The sequence below is a fragment of the Salvelinus fontinalis genome, chromosome 11 (assembly GCF_029448725.1).
Source record: "Salvelinus fontinalis isolate EN_2023a chromosome 11, ASM2944872v1, whole genome shotgun sequence".
NCBI lineage: Eukaryota > Metazoa > Chordata > Actinopteri > Salmoniformes > Salmonidae > Salvelinus > Salvelinus fontinalis.
Window position 1 is genome coordinate 34605580 of NC_074675.1, and position 23130 is coordinate 34628709.

Genomic DNA, 23130 nt, shown 5'->3' on the forward strand with positions numbered 1-23130 from the left:
AGAGTCAGTAGAAAGGCCTCTTTAGTGTCCTAACTTTTCATAACTGTGACCTTATTGCCTACCGTCTGTAAGCTGTTAGTGTCTTAACGACCGTTCCACAGGTGCATGTTCATTAATTGTTTATGGTTCATTGAACAAGCATGGAAAACAGTGTTTAAACCCTTTGCAATGATGATCTGTGAAGTTATTTGGATTTTTACAAATTATCTTAGAAAGACAGCTTCCTGAAAAAGGGACGTTTCTTTTTTTGCTGAGTTTATAATCACTGCCAAAGGTTATTCTACAAAATATTGACTCAGGGGATTGAATACTTGTGGAAATTAGATGTTTCTGTATTTTATTTTCAATACATTTGGGGGAAAAAATCTAAAAACATGTTTTCACTTTGTCATTATGGGATACTGTTTATATATTTAGAATTCAGACTAACACAACAAAATGTGGACTAAGTCAAGGGGTGTGACTACTTTCTGAAGGCACTCTACATTAAGAGTGACTGACAGGAAGATGGAGAGAGAGACAGGGTTAGTAGGATGTTAAAATAAATATATAGAGAAAGATGAATTGAATTGAATTGGTGGGAGAAAGAGAGGATGAGTTGGGCAGTGGACGGAATACGCAAGTAAACAGTTTTTGTGCAACAGTTTAACCACATTTTGTGGAAAAAATCTTTGAAAGTATAGGGAGCGTTTACATACATTCAATTAGTATTTGGTAGCATTGCCTTTAAATTGTTTAACTTATGTCAAACGTTTTGGGTAGCCTTCCACAAGCTTCCCACAATAAGTTGGGTGAATTTTGGCCCATTCCTCCTGACAGCGCTAGTGTATCTGAATCAGGTTTGTAGGCCTCCTTGCTCGCAAATGCTTTTTCAGTCTGCCCACAAATGTTCCATAGGATTGAGGTCAGGGCTTTGTGATGGTCACTCCAATACCTTGACTTTGTTGTCCTTAAGCCATTTTGCCACAACTTTGGAAGTATGCCAGGGTTCATTGTCCATTTGGAAAACCCATTTGCGACCAAGCTTAAACTTCCTGACTGATGTCTTGAGATGTTGTTTCAAGATATCCACATAATTTTCCATCCTCATGATGCCATCTATTTTGTGAAGTGCACCAGTCCCTCCTGCAGCAAAGCATCCCCACAACATGATGCTGCCACCCCTGTGATTCACAGTTGGGATGGTGTTCTTCGGCTTGCAAGCTTCCCCCTTTTTCCTCCAAACATAACGATGGTCATTAGGGCCAAACAGTTTTATTTTTGTTTCATCAGACCAGAGGACATTTCTCCAAAAAGTACGACCTTTGTCCCCATGTGCAGTTGCAAACCGTAGTCTGGCTTTTGTATGGCGGTTTTGGAGCAGTGGCTTCTTCCTTGCTGAGCGGCCTTTCAGATTAGGTCGATATAGGACTAATTTTACTGTGGATATAGATACTTTGGTACCTGTTTCCTCCAGCATATTCACAATGTCCTTTGCTGTTGTTCTGGGATTGATTTGCACTTTTCGCACCAAAGTACGTTCATCTCTAGGAGACAGAACGCGTCTCCTTCCTGAGCGGTGTGATGGCTGCGTGGTCCCATGGTGTTTATACTTGTGTACTATTGTTTGTACAAATCAACGTGGTACCTTCAGGCATTTGGAAATTGCTCCCAAGGATGAACCAGACTTGTGGAGGTCTACAATAATTTTTCTGAGGTTTTGGCTGATTTATTTTGATTTTCCCATGATGTCAAGCAAAGAGGCACTGGGTTTGAAGGTAGGCCTTGAAATACATCCACAGGTACACCTCAAATTGACTCAAATTATGTCAATTAGCCTATCAGAAGCTTCTAAAGCCATGACATCATTTTCTGGAATTTTCCAAGCTGTTTAAAGGCATAGTCAACTTAGTGTATGTAAACTTCTGACCCACTGGAATTGTGATACAGTGAATTATAAGTGACATAATCTGTCTGTAAACAATTGTTGGAAAAATTACTTGTGTCATGAACAAAGTAGATGTCCTAACCGACTTGCCAAAACTATAGGTCGTTCACAAGAAATTTGTGGAGTGGTTGAAAAACTAGTTTTAATGACTCCAACCTAAGTGTATGAAAACATCTAACTTCAACTGTATATACATGTATGGAATGGGATGTATAGAAATTATGGACAGTATGTGGATAGAATATGTGGTATATCTGAAGAATATGTAGGATAGAATGTACAGCAATCGTTGAATAGGATGGCCTCGACTAGAATACAGTATATATCACATTTCAGGTAAGACCCAGATGTAGACAGTGTTGAAGTAACAAAAGGTCCAGACCAGCAGGCAGTCTCAGAGTCAGAGCAGGCAGGGGTCAATATTCCAGTGTGGTGTGGCAAGATACAGAATGGCAGGCAGGCTCAGGGTAGGCAGAATGGTCAAAACCGGGAAAAACTAGAACACAGCAACTAGAACAGACAGAAGCAAGGGGAAAAACGCTGGTAGGTTTCACGAAACAAAACGAACTGGCAACAGACAAACAGAGAACACAGGTATAAATACACTGGGGATAATGGGGGAAGATTGGCGACACCTGGAGGTGGTGGAGACAGACACAAAGACAGGTGAAACAAAGCAGGGTGTGACAGTAAATGCATATGAAATGGGTAAAACAGTATGTAAACATTATTCAAGTGACCAGTGTTCCATGTCTATGTACACAGGGCAGCAGTCTCTGAGGTGCAAGGTTGAGTAATTGGGTGGTAGCCGGCTAATGACATTTACTAAGTTCAGGGCAGGGTATTGGGTGGAGGCCAGCTAGTGATGGCAATTTAACAGTCTGATGGCTTTGAGATAGAAAGTGTTTTTTCCATCTCTTGGTCCCAGCTTTGATGCACCTGTACTGACCTTGCCTTCTGGATGATAGCGGGGTGAACAGGCTGTGGCTCGGGTAGTGGATGTCCATGATGATCTTCTTGGCCTTCCTGTGACACCAGGTGCTGTAGATGTACTAGAGGGCAGGCAGTGTGCCCCCGGTGATGCGTTGGGCAGACCACACCACCCTCTAGAGAATCTTGCAGTTGCGGACGGTACAGTTGCCGTACCAGGTGGTGATACAGCCCGACAGGATGCTCTTGAGGTTGTTTTGTTGATGTAGAGGGAAAGGTTATTTTATTTGCACCACTGCCAAGGGCCCTCACCTCCTCCATGTAGGCTGTCCCGTTGTTGTTGGTAATCAGGCCTACCACTGTTGTGTTGTCTGCAAACTTGATGATTGAGTTGGAGGTGTGCATGGCCACGCAGTCATGGGTGAAAAGGGAGTACAGGATGCAGCCGAGATTGCACCCTTCTGGGGTCCCTGTGTTGAGGATCAGCAAAGTGGAGGTGTTGTTTCCTATCTTCACCACCTGGGGGCGGCCCGTCAGGTACCAGTTGCACAGGGCGGGGTTCAAACCCAGGGCCCCGAGCTTAATGATGAGCTTGGAGGGTACTATGGTGTTGAAAGCTGAGCTGTAGTCAATGAACAGCACATAGGTATTCCTGTTGTCCAGATGGGATAGGACAATGTGCAATGCGATGGCAATTGCATCATCCGTGGATCTATTGGGGCAGTATGCAAATTGCAGTGGGTCTCAGGTGTCGGGTAAGGTAGAGGTGATATGATCCTTAACTAATATGATCCTCAAAGCACTTTGCTTTCTTGGGTACAGGAACAATGGTGGACATCTTGAAGCAAGTGGGGACAGCAGACTGGGATCGGGAGAAAATTAATATGTTTGTAAACACTCAAGCCAGCTGGTGTGCACATCCTGAGGACGCCGCTAGGGATGCCGTCTGGGCCGGCAGCATTGCGAGGGTTAACACGCTTAAATGTCTTACTCACGTCGACCACGGAGAACAAGAGCTCACAGTCCTCGGGATCGACCAGTGTCGGCGGCACTGTATTATCCTCAAAACGGGCAAAGAAGGTGTTTAGCTTGTCCGGCAGCAAGAAGTCGGTGTCCGCAACGTGCCTGGTTTTCCCCTTACAATCCATGATTGTGTGTAGTCCTTGCTACATATATCTTGTGTCTGAGTTGTTGAATTGTGACTCCACTTTCTCTCTGTACTGACATTTTGCCTGTTTGATTACCTTACGGGGGCATAACCAGACTGTTTGTATTCAACCATATTCCCAGTCACCTTGCCGTGGTTAAATGCAGTGGTTTACGCGAATGCTGCCATCTATCCACAGTTTTTGGTTTGGATAGGTTTTAATCGTCACAGTGGGAACAACATCCCCTATACACTTCCTGATGAACTCAGTCGCCGTGTCAGTGTATACGTCAATGTTATTCTCAGAGGCAACCCGGAACATATCCAAGTCCACGTGATCAAAACAATCTTGAAGGATGGATTCCAATTGGTCAGACCAGCGTTGAATAGACCTTAGCATGGGTTCTTCCTGTTTGAATTTCTGTGTATAGGAAGGGAGGAGCAGAATTAAGTCGTGATCTGATTCGCCGAAAGGAGGGCGAGGGAGGGCCTTGTAGCCATCCTGGAAGGGAGAGTAACAATAGTTGAGAGTTTTTGAAGCGTGAGTACTGCAAGTAATATGTTTATAAAACTTCGGTAGCGTTTTCCTCATATTTGCTTCATTAAAGTCCCCACCTACAATAAATGCAGCTATATGTGGTTTCCAGTTTGCACAAAGTCCAGCATAGTTCCTTGAGAGCCGTAGTTGTATCGGCTTGAGGGGGAATATATACGGCTGTGCCGATGGCTGAAGATCATTCTCTAGGAAGGTAATGCGGTCAGCATTCGATTGTGAGGTATTCTATGTCGGGTGAACAAAAGGACTTGAGTTCCTGTACGTTACCACAATCACACCATGAGTAAGTAATCATGAAACATACACCTCTGCCTTTCTTCCCAGAGAGTTCTTTATTCTTATCTGTGCGATGTAATGAGAACCCAGCTGGCTGTATGGACAGGGAAAGTATATCTAGAGAGAGCCATGATTCCATGAAAGAGAGTATGTTACAGTCCCTGATGTCTCTCTGGAAGGAGATCCTCGCCCTGAGCTCGTCTACTTTATTGCCCAGGGACTGAACATTAACGAGTAATATAATCAGAAGCGGTGGATGGTGTGCAAGCATCCTGAGTCGGAGTAAAAGTCCACTCCAAATATCTCTTCTCTGCCGGTGGCGTCTTGGAGCAGCCTCTGGGATAATGTGAGAAATAAATACATTTTAAAAATGCAAAGTTTCGTAGCAGTGCACCTTTTTGCAAAATGCTCACTTTTGGCATCATGATGACCAAATAAATAATTTATATTTTTGCATTTGAAGATGCACTATGCAGAAATCGCTCTGACGTTTCCTGTTTGCAAAAATTCTAATAGTTTGCCTAATTTTGAGTTCGTGACAAAACAATCAAGTATAGCATAGAGAATCATTGTACCATCTAAACCACTGTGAAATATATTTTCCATAACCCAAAATATTGTATTTTTAGCTGTTTGAAGCTAGTGTACAAAACCAAAAGTAAAAGACGCAAAAACGAAACTTAAGAACGGGAAGCATAAAAATAACACACATAGAACAAATCTACTGTTTCTTAGACTGACTTTCAATGATAATGACAGATCTATAACTCACATTTCTATATGGATTTGGTCGGGTCGCCCAAAAAGTTACATATTGCAGCGTTAAGCCTCAGTTCTGGATATTTCATTTTTTTCGCCAGGAAGTACTCAAAAATGAATAGAGCCCAATGGAACTGAAATAGAACTGAATAAAACACAATAGAATGAATGGAACAATGAATGGAACTCAATTGAACTGAATAGAACCACATTGTTAACCAATCAGAGTCAAGCCGTTGCTCAACAGCAAACAAATCATACACATATTTGCAGATGTTATCGCAGGTGCAGCAAAATGCTTGTGTTTCTAGCTCCAACAGTGCAGTACAGTGGGTTTAGTTGAGCCATAGGCCAAGCAACCACAGACAGCATACTGGGGGGGGAAGAGAGAGAGAGAGAGACCTACTCATTTAAGGTTTTTTCACTATTTTCTATATTGTAGAATAATAGTGAAGACATCAAAACTATAAAATAACACATATGGAATCATGTCGTAACCCAAAAATTGTTAAACAAATTAAAATATATTTTATATTTCGTCAAAGTAGGAACCCTTTGCCTTGATGACAGCTTTGCACACTCTTGGCATTCTCTTAACCAACTTCGCATGGAAAGCTTTTCCAACAGTTTTGAAGGAGTTTCCATATGTGCTGAGCACTTGTTGGCTGCTTTTCCTTCACTCTGAGGTCCAACTCAGCCCAAACCATCTCAATTTGGTTGAGGTTGGGTGATTGTGGAGGCCAGGTCATCTGATACAGCACTCCATCACTCTCCTTCTTGGTCAAATAGCCCTTACACAGCCTGGAGGTGTGTTAAGTCATTGTCCTGTTGAAAAACAAATGATAGTCCCACTATGCGCAAACCAGATGGGATGGTAGCCATGCTGGTTAAGTGTGCCTTCAATTCTAAATAAATCACAGACAGTCTCACCAGCAAAGCACCATCACACTTCCTCCTCCATTCTTCACGGTGGGAACTACACCATGAAGAATACTTTGCGTCTCACAAACACAAGGCGGTTGGAACAAAAAATCTCAAATTTGGACTCATCAGACCAAAGGACAGATTTCAACCTGTCTAATATCCATTGCTCATGTTTCTTGGCCCAAGCAAGTCTCTTCTTCTTATCGGTGTCCTTTAGTAGTGGTTTATTTGCAGCAATTCAACCATGAAGGCCTGATTCACGCAGTCTCCTCTGAACAGTTGATGTTGAGATGTATCTGTTACTTGATCTCTGTGAAGCATTTATTTGGGCTGCAATTTCTGAGGCTGATAACTCAAATGTACTTGTCCTCTGCAGCAGAGGTAACTCTGGGTCTTCTTTTCCTGTGGCAGTCCTCATGAGAGCCAGTTTCATCATAGAGCTTGATGGTTTTTGCAACTGCATTAGAAGAAACTTTCAAAGACCTCTTTGCTTATATGAGCTGTTCTTGCCATAATATGGACTTGGTCTTTTACCAAATAGGGCTATCTTCTGTATACCTTGTCATAACACAACTTATTGGCTCAAACGCATTAAGAAGGGAAAAAAAATCCACAAATTAACATTTAACAAGGCACACCTGTTAATTGAAATGCATTCCAGGTGACTACCTCATGAAGGTGGTTGAGAGAATGCCAAGAGTGTGCAAAGCTGTCATCAAGGCAAAGGGTGGCTACTTTGAAGAATCTCAAAAATAAAATATGTTGTTTAACACTTTTTTGGCTACTACATGATTCCACATAGTTTGGATGTCGTCACTATTATTGTACAATGTAGAAAATAGTACAAATAAAGAAAAATCCTGGAATGAGTAGGTGTGTCGAAACTTTTGACTGGTACTGTAAATGCAAGCATGCACGCACGCACGCACGCACGCACACACACACTAACATAACACTAATGCTAACCCAAATCCCATGGAAATAACTATAAATGTTGTGGGAAAAGGGTTTTCCATTGGATCCCAGAGACCAGAACCTACACTGTAAAAATAGAAAGACTCAAAACACTATCATTGTGTAGTAAAACCATACTAAAACCAACCCCGTGTAAGAATGGAAGTATTCTGAAACACCCAAACGGTTCTTCAATCTGAATAATTGTGCTTTTAAGAGAGTGTTGTGAAAACACTTTTTTGGTGTTTCAGTGCATGTAAAGTGCAGCATCAAAATAATGTTATGGCAGACTGTCTCTCATACAAGCAAATGGTTTAAATTGCAAATGGTTTATAGCAAACATATTGATTGATGATGATTTTCACTCAATATTTTTGATTAACATTTTAAAGAAGGTATGAAATACTTTTCCTAGGGTAGACTTTGGCACAGTTGCTAGGCCCATTGTGAGATTATCAATAATGTTTAAAAAAAAATGTTTAGGGCTACATAAGTTATAGCAGAGGTGGCATGCACAGTGGGCATTCATTGCTGGTATTCACGTGAGAAGGTGGATGTGAACCCAGGTCTTCTGCTTGTCAAAAGACTGCCTTAGTCCACTCAGCCAGTCTTCAGGACTAAACTACCCTTGATACACTGAGCATGTTTAGACAGATTAGAAACAGAGACCGAGTGAAAGTTGGATGTGGGAATTGAACCCCCAACTGCTGGGGCAGTAAGATGGCAAATTCATTTGGAAGTTGACCCACTCAACCACACAGTCATGCACCACGTGCGGAACGTGGGCCCCCATATCAGAAGACAAATGTTTAGAATAAAGGCAAAATGTGAACTTCCATACTGTTCAGAATACCCCCAATCTGAGGCATGGACATGGAGAGAGGGCATTTGTTGCAGGTGTGCCCTCTAATGGTCGAGTATAAACACCATCATAGTGTTTAGGAGCTTCAGAGAAGGTATCTAATTCTGCACTACACAGGATTCGAAACACCATAATAGTGTTTAAGCTTTTCTGGGTTAGTGCTCGCGGTCTCTGGCAAGGTGTTTCACAACTCTTGATTATGTGGTGTAACAACACACCATGTCATGTTTCAGAACACCACAGGATGAATGTTTCAGTACACCTTAAATCTTTCCCAATACCCTCACAACCATGTGTTTCAATACTCCAGTAGAGTTAAGGTTTCGTCTCCTTGTGGCAGCTGTTGCCACTAGTTTTAGTGTTAAAAAGAACTTCATTTTAATAGTGTAGACTGGCAGAGGAATACAGACCTAAAGAGTGGCCGAATGACAGACAGGACCCTGACACTTTACAATACAACTAAATACAGTGCCTTGCAAAAGTATTCAGACCCCTTGGATCTTTTCACATTCTATTGTGTCACAAAGTGGTATTACAATGGATTTAATTGTCATTTTTCGTCAATAAGCTACAAAAAAGAATTTGTAATGTCAAAGTGGAAGAAAATTTACATATATTTTTAAGATAAATCAAATTCATAATTAAAATATAGCCTTTGCATAAGTATTCAGCCCCTTTGTTTTGGCAACCCTAAATTAGTTCAGGAATAAAATTTGGCTTAGCAAATCACATAAATTACATGGACTCACTCTGTGTGAAATATTAGAGGTTGACATGATTTTTGAGTGACTAACCCTTCCTCTGTCCCCCATACATATAACATCAGTAAGGTCCCTCAGTCAAGTATTGAATTTCAAGCACAGATTCAACAAAAACCAGGGAGCTTTCGAAAGCCTCATAAAGAAGGGCAGTGATTGGTAGATTAGGTACAATAACAAATCAGACACTGAATATCTCTTTAAGCATGATGAAGTTGATGATTATGCTGTGGATTATATATTAAACCTCCCAGACACATCAAAGATGGTCGTCCTTCTGAACTGAGCTGCAGGACAGGAATGAAACTGCTCAGGGATGTTACCACGAGACCATTGGTGATATTAAGACAGCTCCAAAGTTCAGTGTCTATGATGGAAGAAAACTGATGATGGATCAAGAAAATCGTAGTTGACAGAGTTAAAAGAAGAATACAAATACAGTGCATTCAGAAAGTATTCAGACCCCTTGACTTTTTCCACATTTTGTTACGTTACAGCCTTATTCTAAAATGGATTAAATCATTTTTTACACCCTCATCAGTCTACACACAAAACCCCATAATGAGCAAAAACAGGTTGTGAAATTTTTTCAAATTTATTGAAATTAATAAACACATTTAAATGTCCATAAGTATTCTGACCCTTTACTTAGTACTTTGTTGAAGCACCTTTGGCAGCGATTACAGCCTTGAGTCTTCTTGGGTATGACGCTACAAGCTTGGCACACCTGTATTTGGGAAATTTCTCCCATTCTTTTCTGCAGACCCTCTCAAGCTCTCTCAGGTTGGATGGGGAGCATCGCTGCACAGCTATTTTCAAGTCTCTCCAGAGATGTTCGATCAGGTTCAAGTCCGGGCTCTGGCTGGGCCACTCAAGGATATTCAAAGACTTGTCCTGAAGTCACACCTCAATGTCTTGGCTGTGTGCTTAGGGTCGTTGTGCTGTTGGAAGGTGAACCTTCACCCAAGTCTGCGGTCCTGAGTGCTATGGAGCAGGTTTTCAGCAAGGATCTCTCTGTACTTTGCTCCGTTCATCTTTGCCTCGATCCTGACTAGTCTCCCTGCCGCTGAAAAACATCTCCACAGCATGATGCTGCCACCACCATGCTTCACCGTAGGGATGGTACCACGGTTCCTCCAGACGTGACGCTTGGAATTTAGGCGAAAGAGTTCAATATTCACTTCATCAGCCCAGATAATCTTGTTTCTCATGGTCTGAGAGTCCTTTAGGTGCCCTTTGGCAAACTCCACATGGGCTGTCATGTGCCTTTTACTGAGGAATGGCTTCCGTCTGGCAACTCTACAATAAAGGCCTGATTGATGGAGTGCTGCAGAGATGGTTGTCCTTCTGGATGGTTCACCCATCTGCACAGAGGAACTCTGGAGCTCTGTCAGAGAGACCATTGGGTTCTTGGTCACCTCCCTGACCAAGGCCTTCTCCCTTGATTGTTCAGTTTGCCGGGCGGCCAGCTCTAGGAAGAGTCTTGGTGGTTCCAAACTTCTTCCATTTAAGAATGATGGAGGCCAATATGTTCTTGGAGACCTTCAATTCTGCAGAAATGTTTTGGTACCCTTCCCAAGGTCTGTGCCTCGACACAATCCTGTCTCGGAGCTCTACGGACAATTCCTTTGACCTCATGGCTTCGTTTTTGCTCTGACAGGTGTGTGCGCCTTTGCAAATCATGTCCAATCAATTGAATTTACCACAGGTGGACTACAATCAAGTTGTAGAAACATCTCAAGGATGATCAATGAAAACGGGATGCACCTGATCTCAATTTCGAGTTTTATAGCAAAGGGTCTAAATACTTATGTAAATAAGGTATTTTTGTTTTAATCTAAAAACCTGTTTTCGCTTTGTCATTATGGGGTATTGTGTGTAGAATGATGAGGGGAAAAACTATTTAATCCATTTTAGAATAAGGCTGTAAAGTAACAAAATGTGGAAAAAGTCATAGGGTCTGAATACTTTCCAAATAGACTGTATACAGGCACTAAAGTAATACTGCAAACAACACAGCAAAGGAGTATACTTTTTGGCCTAAATGCAAAGCCTTTAGTTTCGGGCAAATCCAACACAACACATCACTGAGTAACTACCTCCTTATTTTCAAGCATGGTGGTGGCTGCATCATGTTATGGGTATGCTTGACATGGCCAAATACTGAGATTTTTTTCAGATAAAAAGAAACGGGATGGAGCTAAGCACAGGCATACATGCTTCAGTCCGCTTTAAAACAGAGACTGGGAGAAGAATGCACCTTTTAGCAGGACAATAACCTACAAAATAACCTACAACACAAGGCCTACACAGAAGTTGCTTACCAAGAATACAGTGAATGGTCCTGAGTCGCCAAGTTACAGTTTTAACTTAAATCTGCTTGAAAATCTATGCCAAGACTTGAAAATTGCTGTCTAGCCATGATCCCCAACATCTTGACAGAGCTTGAAGAATTCTGAAAAGAATAAATGGGCAAATATTGAACAATCCAGGTGTGCAAAGCTCTTATAGACTTACCCAAGAAGACAGCTTACCCAAGAAGCTGTAATCGATGCCAAAGGTGTTTCTAACCAGTATTCACTCAGGGAGCTGAATACTTATGCAACAACTATATTTAAATTATTTAATTTCTATAAATCTTTAAAAATGTTAGAATTTTTCTACCAATTTGACATTAGTGTATCTTTTGTAGATTATTGACAAAAACAAATTGTAATCCCACTTTGTAACACAAATGTGAAGAAATACAAGGTGTCTAAATACTTTTGCAAGGCACTGTACAATGATGGCTGCTTCATGTTTGCTTCAAGTGTGTTTCATGTATGTTTCATGTGTATTTCATATGTTCTTGGTAACAACATAATAATACAGTAGCCTACATCAACACACAGGTCAAACAGGACACATACAGTAATAAACAACACATCATGTTTGGTTGTATATAAACAGTTAACATGTTTTTCAGAGTTCTTCTCAGTGCACTCTCATTCTGTCAGAACTACTGTTAATGTTCTTTGTTGAATAAAATCGATACATCTTTCCAAACCCTTCTTAATTAGGTGTGTGTGTGTGTGTGTGTGTGTGTGTGTGTGTGTGTGTGTGTGTGTGTGTGTGTGTGTGTGTGTGTGTGTGTGTGTGTGTGTGTGTGTGTGTGTGTGTGTGTGTGTGTGTGTGTGGGGGAGGGAAAGTCAGGCGACAGTTATTTCCCTGGCTCCATTCCCACTTATGTCACATGACTGGGAGATTAATGAGAAAGAGAGAGAAGGAGAGGGAGAAAGGAGAGAAACAAAAAGAGAGCGAGAAAGTGGAAAACATCTGCTGTGCATTACAAGCCCATAGGGGGACGCCTCTGACTCTCGTCTCGCTCCTGCTCGGGTTCCTGCACACATCTCTCTCTCTCTCTCTCTCACACGCCTAGGCCGGAGCTCATTTGTGGAACGTGGGCCAGTCACAGCCACTCATCTCCTCTAACACTCTCCCGATATCTCCCATCCCCCCTTTTCTTCCTTTCTTCTCATAATCCACCACTGTATTCCTTCCTTCTTTCTTTCCTTCCTTCCTTCCTTCCTTCCTTCCTTCCTTCCTTCCTTCCTTCCTTCCATCCTTCCACTTTACATCCCCCATCCACACATCTTTACTTAACAGATCACGGAGACCTACCAACATTCTAGAAATCATTCCAGATTCCTTCTTTTCTGCTGCTACCCAGCAGTCACTGAGCTGGGAAGGTGTGTGTGTGTCTGTCTGTGTGTGTGTGTGTGTGTGTGTGTGTGTGTGTGTGTGTGTGTGTGTGTGTGTGTGTGTGTGTGTGTGTGTGTGTGTGTGTGAGACGGTTGTCTGTGTGGAGGCGGAGGACAAGACACCAGGGGTCTCATTTATAACTTTTACACCAAATATCTGTGTGAGTCATTTCTGAAGACTGGGCACTCACAAAAATATTGAGATTTATAAACTTGGTGCAAGTTTCCCTTTATAAATCAGACTTGTCGTGAAACTGTGCGAGTGTGAACAAGCATTATAACTCTGCCTGAAAAACGCCCATCAGTCACCTTTTATGGTGACAATAACACCCTTATTTTCTATAAACTTTGGAATTATTGGAATTAAACCAAGACAGTATATCTAAAGCAAATAGCATGGGCGAACTTGATCAAATATCTTTGGAGGTTTTGGCAGAATGTTTTCTTTTGCAGTGACATTTGCTGTAGCCTATCTGACCATTTCTAAAAAACAAAAACAATTACAAATTGTTGTGGACCTGTAAACAGATAGTTTGAATTCAATGTTTTGCATTTACTTTTTCCCTGAACTTAAATATCCCATCAATTCTGAAACATTGTTGTCACGCCCTGGCCATAGAGAGGCTTTTATTCTCTATTTTGGATAGGCCAGGGTATGACTAGGGTGGGCATTCTAGTTTCTTTATTTCTATGTTTTCTATTTCTTTGTGTTTGGCCGGGTGTGGTTCTCAATCAGAGGCAGCTGTCTATCGTTGTCTCTGATTGAGAACCATACTTAGGTAGCCCTTTTTTCCGCCTGTCTTGGTGGGAAGTTGACTTTTGTTTAGGGCACATAGCCTTTAGCTTCACGGTTTGTTTTTGTGGTGTTTATTGTTTTTGTTCGGCGTCATTTTTATTCAATAAAGAAAATGTACGCTCACCACGCTGCACCTTGGTCCTCTCCTTTCAACAATTGTCTACTCGGGAAAAAATGAAAACTACAGTAGGCTTACTTGTAGTGGTAGCCTGCACACTTCAATGCAAAATATTAACTGTCCGTTCACCTGTTAAATTCTACTGTACATTATAAAACGCGCTCCCTTTCGGGATTAAATTATAATAGCCTATCTAATAGGGCCAATTAAATTAGAGATGCGCATGGTAACTTGTATAGCTACTTCGGGATTATGAACTCATCATTGCCAGATAAATTGAGAAATTGATTCTATAATGGTTATGAGATATATAGAATGTTTATAAATGAAATATTGTCATTACGGTATCAATGGAAAAAGTGAATAGTCTATTCGACTGTTAAACTCTGCATCGGATAGGATCGTATAGAGCAAAATACTTGAAATGGCTTATCTACAGTGCCTTGCTAAAGTATTCTTCCCCCTTGGCGTTTTTCCTATTTTGTTGCATTACAACCTGTAATTTAAATCTATTTATATTTGGATTTCATGTAATGGACATACACAAAATAGTCCAAATTGGTGAAGTGAAAAAAAAAAAAAAAAATTTTTTTATTCAAATTGAAAAGTGGTGCCTGCAAATGTATTCAGAAGTCACATAATTAGTTAAATAAAGTCCACCTGTGTGTAATCTAAGTGTCACATGATCTGTCACATGATCTCAGTATATTTACACCTGTTCTGAAAGGCCTCAGAGTCTGCAACACCACTAAACAAGGGGCACCACCAAGCAAGCGGCACCATGAAGACCAAGGAGCTCTCCAAACAGGTCAGGGACAAAGTTGTGGAGAAGTACAGATCCGGGTTGGGTTAGAAAAAAAAATCAGAAACTTTCAACATCCCACAGAGCACCATTAAATCCATTTTTTTTAATGGAAAGAATATGGAACCACAACCAACCTGCCAAGAGAGGGCAAGGAGGCAAGGAGGGCATTCATCAGAGAGGCAACAAAGAGACAAAAGATAACCCTGAAGGAGCTGCAAAGCTCCACAGCGGAGATTGGAGTATCTGTCCATAGGACCACTTTAAGCCGTACACTCCACAGAGCTGGGTTTTACGTAAGAGTGGCCAGAGAAAAGCCACTGCTTAAAGAAAAAATAAGCAAACACGTTTGGTGTTCGCCAAAAGGCATGTGGGAGACTCCCCAAACATATGGAAGAAGGTACTGGTCAGATGAGACTAAAATTGAGCTTTTTGGCCATCAAGGAAAACGCTATGTCTGTTGCAAATCCAACACCTCTCATCACCACAAGAACACCATCTCCACAGTGAAGCATGGTGGTGGCAGCATCGTGCTGTGGGGATTTTTTTCATTGGCAGGGACTGGGAAACTGGTCAGAATTGAAGGAATGATAGATGGTGCTAAATGCAAAGAAATTCTTGAGGGAAACCTGTTTCAGTCTTCCAGAGATTTGAGACTGGGATGGAGGTTCATCTTCCAGCAGGATAATGACCTTAAGCACACTGCTAAAGCAACACTCGAGTGGTTTAAGGGGAAACATTTAAATGTCTTGGAATGGCCTAGTAAAAGCCCAGACCTCAAACCAATTGAGAATCTGTGTTATGACTTAAACATTGCTGTACACCAGCGGAACCCATCCAACTTGAAGGAGCTGGAGCAGTTTTGTCTTGAAGAATGGGCAAAAATCCCAGTGGCAAGATGTGCCAAGCTTATAGAGACATACATGTACCCCAAGAGACTTACAGCTGTAATTGCTGCAAAAGGTGGCTCTACAAAGTATTGACTTTGGGGGGGGTGAATAGTTATGCACACTCAAGTTCTGTTTTTTGTCTTATTTCTTGTTTGTTTCACAATAAAAAAGATTTAGCATCTTCAAAGTGGTAGGCATGTTGTGTAAATCAAATAATACAAACCCACAAAAAATCCATTTTAGTTCCAGGTTGTAAGGCAACAAGATAGGAAAAATGCCAAGGGGGGTGAATACTTTTGTAAACCACTGTATTTACTACTGTGAAGTGGGTCCAATTAAATGAGATTGGACGAATGGTAGCCTATCCTAACTTGTTGTAGGCCTATAGGATATTTCGCGAGCATGAAACCATCACAGTCAGAAAAGGTGAGGAATGTATTCTGCAATGATCATGAAATAGATGCCTATTTCGAATAATTTTTCGAATGCAAAGATCAAATTAATTTGTTTTCGCTCTTCTCCCTAACGGCAAATGATTACATCTTGTTATTATATTTTAGCTACCTGTTTTTTTGTTATGAATAATAGTGTCATCATATATTCATGTACAAGGCTACGAAGCTACTTTTGCCTTCCTGCAATGCAATACTTCAACCACTAGAAACTGTATGCACGCATGGTCTAAAGTTTGCGGAGGATAAGCACATTTTCAGGTCAAGTTTTTATAAATTCCAATTTTTGTGTGAAAACTGGCGCACGCATGGTTTGGGGCAGATTTTGTGTGTAGCAACATTTATAAATGAGACCCCAGGATCGAGGCCTTTTGCCCAGGTACCCAGCATGAGCACACACACCCCATCATCTCTGGCATGCCATACACACATACACACAGAAACAGGAGCAGCAGGTACACCAGCATTATTCAACAGTCATCTGTACAAGAGGTCGACCGATTAAATCGGAATGGACGATTAATTTGGGCCGATTTCAAGTTTTCATAACAATCGGAAATCGGTATTTTGGACACTGATTTTGCCCCCCAACTATTATTATTTTTTTTTTACTTTTTTACACCTGTATTTAACTAGGCAAGTCAGTTAACAACACATTCTTATTTTAAATATCGGCCTAGGAACGATGGGTTAACTGCCTTGTTCTGGGGCAGAACAACAGATTTTTACCTTGTCAGCTCAGGGATTCAATCTTGCAACCTTACGGTTAACTAGTCCAATGCTCTAACCACCTGCCTCACGAGGAGCCCGCCTGTTACGCGAATGCAGTAAGAAGCTAAGGTAAGTTGCTAGCTAGCATTAAACTTATCTTGTAAAAAACAATCAATCAATCATAATCACTAGTTATAACTACACATGGTTGATGATATTACTAGTTTATCTAGCGTGTCCTGCGTTGCATATAATCGATGCGTTGCGCATTCGCGAAAAAGGACTGTCGTTGCTCCAACGTGTACCTAACCATAAACATCAATGCCTTTCTTAAAATCAATACACAGAAGTATATATTTTTAAACCTGCATATTTAGCTAAAAGAAATCCAGGTTAGCAGGCAATATTAACCAGGTGAAATTGTGTCACTTCTCTTGCGTTCATTGCACGCAGAGTCAGGGTATATGCAACAGTTTGGGCTGCCTGGCTCGTTGCGAACTAATTTGCCAGAATTCTACGTAATTATGACATAACATTGAAGGTTGTGCAATGTAACAGGAATATTTAGACTTATGGATGCCACCCGTTAGATAAAATACGGAACGGTTCCGTATTTCACTGAAAGAATTAACGTTTTGTTTTTGAGATGATAGTTTCCGGATTCGACCATATTAATGACCGAAGGCTCGTATTTCTGTGTGTTATTATGTTATAATTAAGTCTATAATTTGATAGAGCAGTCTGACTGAGCGATGGTAGGCACCAGCAGGCTCGGAAGCATTCATTCAAACAGCACTTTTGTGCGTTTTGCCAGCAGCACTTCGCAATGCTTCAAGCATTGCGCTGTTTATGACTTCAAGCCTATCAACTCCCGAGATTAGGCTGGTGTAACCGATGTGAAATGGCTAGCTAGATAGCGGGGTGCGCACTAATAGCGTTTCAAACGACACTCGCTCTGAGACTTGGAGTAGTTGTTCCCCTTGCTCTGCATGGGTAACACTGCTTCGAGGGTGGCTGTTGTCGATGTGTTCCTGGTTCAAGCCCAGGTAGCGGCGAGGAGAGGGATGGAAGCTATACTGTTACACTGGCAATACTAAAGTGCCTATAAGAACATCTAATAGTCAAAGGTATGTGAAATACAAATCGTATAGAGAAATAGTCCTATAATTCCTATAATAACTACAACCTAAAACTTCTTACCTGGGATTATTGAAGACTCATGTTAAAAGGAACCACCAGCTTTCATATGTTCTCATGTTCTGAGCAAGGAACTTAAATGTTAGCTTTCTTACATGGCAATTATTGCACTTTTACTTTCTTCTCCAACACTTTGTTTTTGCATTATTTAAAACAAATTGAACATATTTCATTATTTATTTGAGGCATTATATTAAGTTAAAATAAAAGTGTTCATTCAGTATTGTTGTAATTGTCATTATTACAAATAAAAATAAAATAGGCCGATTAACCGTTATCGGCTTTTTTTGGTCCTCCAATAATCGGTATCGGTATCGGCGTTGAAAAATCATAATCGGTCGACCTCTAATCTGGACCAAAGAGAAATCAAACAAATCTGCGTCATGCAACTAACTTCAGAGTAATGCCATCTGGCCAGATCTTGTAAGACTCTACTATATAATTATTTCTCACACTCGCTTGCTCTCTCTCTCCCTCATTTTTCTCTTCATCACTCTCTCTCCCCCTTCCCTTCTTCAAAAATAGACTTCTGAATATCTTATCAATTCAACAAGTTCATAACTAGAGAACAGGCTTCTCTCAAAGGCTCCACGTGACATTAAGATCAAAGATCAGAGACAGATACATCTACCTGCACACACACACACACACACACACACACACACACACACACACACACACACACACACACACACACACACACACACACACACACACACACACACACACACACACACACACACACACACACTACCTGTACGCTGCTCAGATCCTCCATATCTTCTAATAATAAACAACATCCTTCTCCTTCACACAGTCTGTTCTGCAGACTGGCTCTGTCTGTGTGTCCCTACCAGGGATCCACCCTATGGTACTGGATGATCATTTGAGCCTGGGTACTGGCAGTCTTCTCCTTGCCTGAGGCTAGAGGGAATGAGCTGAAGAGACACTTTGTTGTGAGGCCTCAACTGTCTTGGATAAAAAGAGAAAAATTAGTCATGGTGAATTTGAAGTTGGCCGTGATCAGTGGCTGTCAGTAGCGTTTAAGATGAGGGAGGATGATTATTTTTTCATGAGCATAGCCTTTTTCTATTACAGCACATTGGATGAGTGTCATTCATATTCCATTCACCCAGCCCAATGTTACATTGATAGGTTTAGGTTAATCCATGATTCTTGAATTTTCTCTATACCCATCATGAGGCTGCTACAACCTAGCCTATGAATGAAAGTTTACAACGTAGCCTAATCAAGGTTACATACAGTGACACATTCAATACTGCCTTGCACAATATTGCCTGCATCTAGGTGATCTAGGGTGTCATCATTAGTCCAACAATTGCAAACAAGAGTTTATTTTGGACAAATCCAGGAATGTTTATCCCGTTTCGTTCCGTTTAAGAAACGTTTATTAACAGAATCGGTGGAATGAATACACCCCTGATCACACGCAAACACAGTTCACTTTCATAGCAGCCACATACAAACAGCATGATTACTTTGCTCGTTAATTACTTATTGCATCTGTACACTCTCCTCCTCACACCTTTCCCTTCGCTTGTGGGCTTCAGTGCACAACACATTAGCTGTCTGTGACCGGGTGAAAAAACCTTTCCAAGCCAAACCTTCATATCATAACCGCTAACCGCTACACACAGCCTACATCGTTGTCACCACATTAGCTAACGTCAGTCAACATAGCTACTAGAACTAACGAGTAAGTAAATCCACTACAATCATGCAGTACAGTGTACAGTTACCAAGCAGTTACACCGGCGAGCCCCGTTGCAATTAATAAAACCAAAAGTTTACCTGGACTTGGAAAAGTTAGCCAGCTAGCTAACATGGCATCCGTCTCTCTTTGAGCCAGGTGTTTGAGTAGACTAAACTAGATAGCTGCATTCGCTAGCTAAGTGAGTGAAAGTGAAAAAAGAATGCAACTAAATACAGCTAGCTCCCTGTCTCTCTCTTGCTTCTCCTTCATTTGTGAATAAATGTATTTATTCAAAACTGTCTTTCTCTCTCTTTGAGTCAACTACTCAACATATTTATGCAGTGCTAGCTGTAGCATATGCTTTCAGTAATATATTAATTCTGTAATCCTTTGATTGGGTGGACAACATGTCAGTTCATGCTGCAAGAACTCTGATAGGTTGGAGGACACCCTCCGGAAGTTGTCATAATTACTGTGTAAGTCTATGGAAGGGGGTGAAAAGTCTATGAACAGGGGGTGAGAACCATGAGCCTCCTAGATTTTGTATTGAAGGATGGAAACTAGCTGTCCTTTCGTTGCAAGGCAAGAGTGTCCCATGAAACACATTCCAGATACTGGTTCTTGCTATCTTGGCATAATTGTGATTTAACAGAGAAAGGAGAGAAGTCAGGAAGGGAGAAGTCCTCAACTTCAAAACCTCTCTCCCTATCAAAACTAGCTTAGCTTACTTCGCTGACACTACTACCTACTGCCCTTGTTTGTTGTGATTGAATGGCAAAGACACACCCAAGAAAATCCCACATCAAAACACAACCCCAAGACAACTCTCGTTTGGCTTCAGTCATGGCCGTTAACATTTCTTAATGAGCAAGCCAAAAAACTAGGCAAAATCAGGCAAAGACACACCCAAGAAAAGCCGACATCAAACCACACCCCCAAGACAACTCTCGTTTGGCTTCAGTCATGGCCACTACCATTTGTTAATGAGCAAGCCAAAACATTTGGCAAAATCAAGAAGTTCAGCAGTCTTTTAAAGTAAAAGACATCCTTTGCTTTAACAAGTACCAGGACATTTTAGCCAAAAACCTGGCTGCCTCTGCCAGGAGGCTGACACTTGGCCGCAAGTGGATCTTCTAGCAAGACAATAACCCCAAGCACGAAGAAATTATGATTTGGCCACAAAATCAACATTTTGCAATGGCCATCTCAGTCTCCGGACTTGAACCCCATTGAAAACCTATGGCTTGAATTGGAGAGGGAAGTCCATAAGCACATACGAAGGATATCAAGAATCTGGAAAGATTCTGTATGGAGCAATGGTGCCCAATGTATTCTCCAATCTCATAAAACATTTTAGAAAAAGGCTTGCAAGGGTAGGGTGCTGGAGTACTATTTCTTTGAGCAATTGTATTAATGTAAAATAATTTCCCCCTTTTTTTGCATACAACATAGCTCAATATTTGAATCATTTATTTTATAGTCATTTTTGCTCATCTTTATTAAGGGTGCCAATAATTATGGACCCCACTGTATACACACACACACACACACATAGAAATACAAGGGAATAGAAAACTCATAAGCATGCTCAAACACACACACACACGTACACATACAAACATGTTCTTACCTCTACTAAAGAAGGGCATGGTGAATGTTGTGTCAGAGCCTTTCTCCTCCTCCGGCCTCCCCTGTCCTGGAGACCTCCTTCTCTTCCACCGCATCCCTCCTCTCCTCCCTCGCTCTGTCTATCAATCTCTTTCTCCAGCCACACTCCTGCTATGACCTCGCTCTATCAATCAATCTCTCTGTTCACACTCCTCTCTCCTCGGTGTCTATCAATATCTCTATTCGTCCACACAAGTTAGCGTTTTTCCTCATGAATCATGTTCTGGAGCCAGCTCTGCAGTGGCCACTATCTGGCACAGCCACAAAGTCATAAAATCAGATTTTAAACAGAATTCTAACCATAACCATAACCTTGAATTTTTAAATATTGACAATTTTGACTTTGCAGCTGGACTGTCTAGCAGAAATCGTTCAGTTCTGCCTCAAGGACAAGACAATAAATGTCAACCTGCTTCGTCCACACTCCTTTTTTCTCCCGTCTTTATTTAGCTTTCTCCTCCGATCTGCACTATACCTCTCTTTCTCATCTGTATCTTTCCTTCTCTTTTTCTCCCTTTCTTCTCCTGTTCTTATCTCCTTCTCTCTTCTTGTTTGCACTCCTCCTTTCTCCCCCTCTCTTCCTCTCCGTCCTAGGATCAGGCGACAGTGACAGCTCTAGCGACAATTCATACACCCACGAGGTGTGTGTGTGTGTGTGTGTGTGTGTGTATTTATGTGAGTGCCACTTCCACCTCATTAAAATGTGTGTGTTTGTTCACTCATGCGCCTGTCTCTAAGTGTGTGTGTGTGTGTGTGTGTGTGTGTGTGTGTGTGTGTGTGTGTGTGTGTGTGTGTGTGTGTGTGTGTGTGTGTGTGTGTGTGTGTTTACCCCTTCCCTCTCATGATCATCATCATCACATCCCTCCAGACTGCAGTGGATTCTGCTGCCTCAGCCCTCTTGACACACACGCACACCGCTCTAGTCTAGCCAGGGCTCACACCATACACACAGTGACACATAATTCACAGCTGGGGCTATGTACCTACCAACACAGAAACAGGGAGCCACACACACAATATAGACCTGAGTCTTTACAAAAGACTTACTGTACAATTACGAACAGAAACACCAAACCCACACATGTCAAGCTTGACATTATAATTACAGTCCACAGTGGAAGCAGCAGGTGCAACATTGTCAATAATATACATATTGAAATATAGAATGATTTAGAAACAATATAATTACCTAACAGAAAGAAAAGTGAAGAAAACTTTGCTCCCCACACACACACACGCGCACACACACACACACACACACACACACACACACACACACACACACACACACACACACACACACACACACACACACACACACACACACACACACACACAATAAGAAAGTGACAGATATCTGCTGACTCTGCTGTCTGTGTGTCCCTGTTCTACTTCTCCTAGTGTTGTAGGTGGAAAAACACAGAAATACAATCACTAGAATGACCATCCCTATTCAAGTCAACGATTCCATAATCTAGTGATTGTATTTGTATGCGGAAGATAACGAAACATACTATCAATGGTCTAACTACCTTCATAAAAACATCATAACATGTAACTAGGGCCCTGATTTTCTTTCTCAATAAAAACAGATTTTTCAGAAAAGCCTGCCATGTTAGTCTCTTATAGGTTGACAAACGATCACATGCCAAACGATAAGGGAGAAAAGGCACACCTACAAAGTTTTATAGAGCATCTGCCTTCCTACCGTATAGCTAGGCTACTAATGAGAGGTGGGAGTAGGCATCCTTAATTCACCACCAAAGGTAGGAATAGCAAGCACAGATATTCCATGTGACCCGTGTTGTACATTGAGCTGTTAACAAACACACACACACACACACACACACACACACACACACACACACACACACACACACACACACACACACACACACACACACACACACACACACACACACACACACACACACACACACACACACACA

The 23130-nt window shown here is 41.5% G+C and overlaps 1 protein-coding gene across 2 annotated transcripts in view; it reads right to left on the reverse strand.

Annotated features, from left to right (window-relative positions):
• nhsl2 (NHS-like 2) overlaps positions 1–23130 on the reverse strand; it is a 148443-nt gene that overhangs the window by 114333 nt on the left and 10980 nt on the right. The window contains exon 1 of one of the 2 annotated variants that reach the window (XM_055938522.1): positions 21144–22420. The exons of the other annotated variant lie outside the window; for it this stretch is intronic. Coding sequence (XP_055794497.1) covers positions 21144–21237 — 94 coding nt within the window. The 5' untranslated portion in view covers positions 21238–22420. Of the gene's footprint in view, positions 1–21143; positions 22421–23130 lie in introns of those variants that run through there. 2 annotated transcript variants of the gene reach the window in all.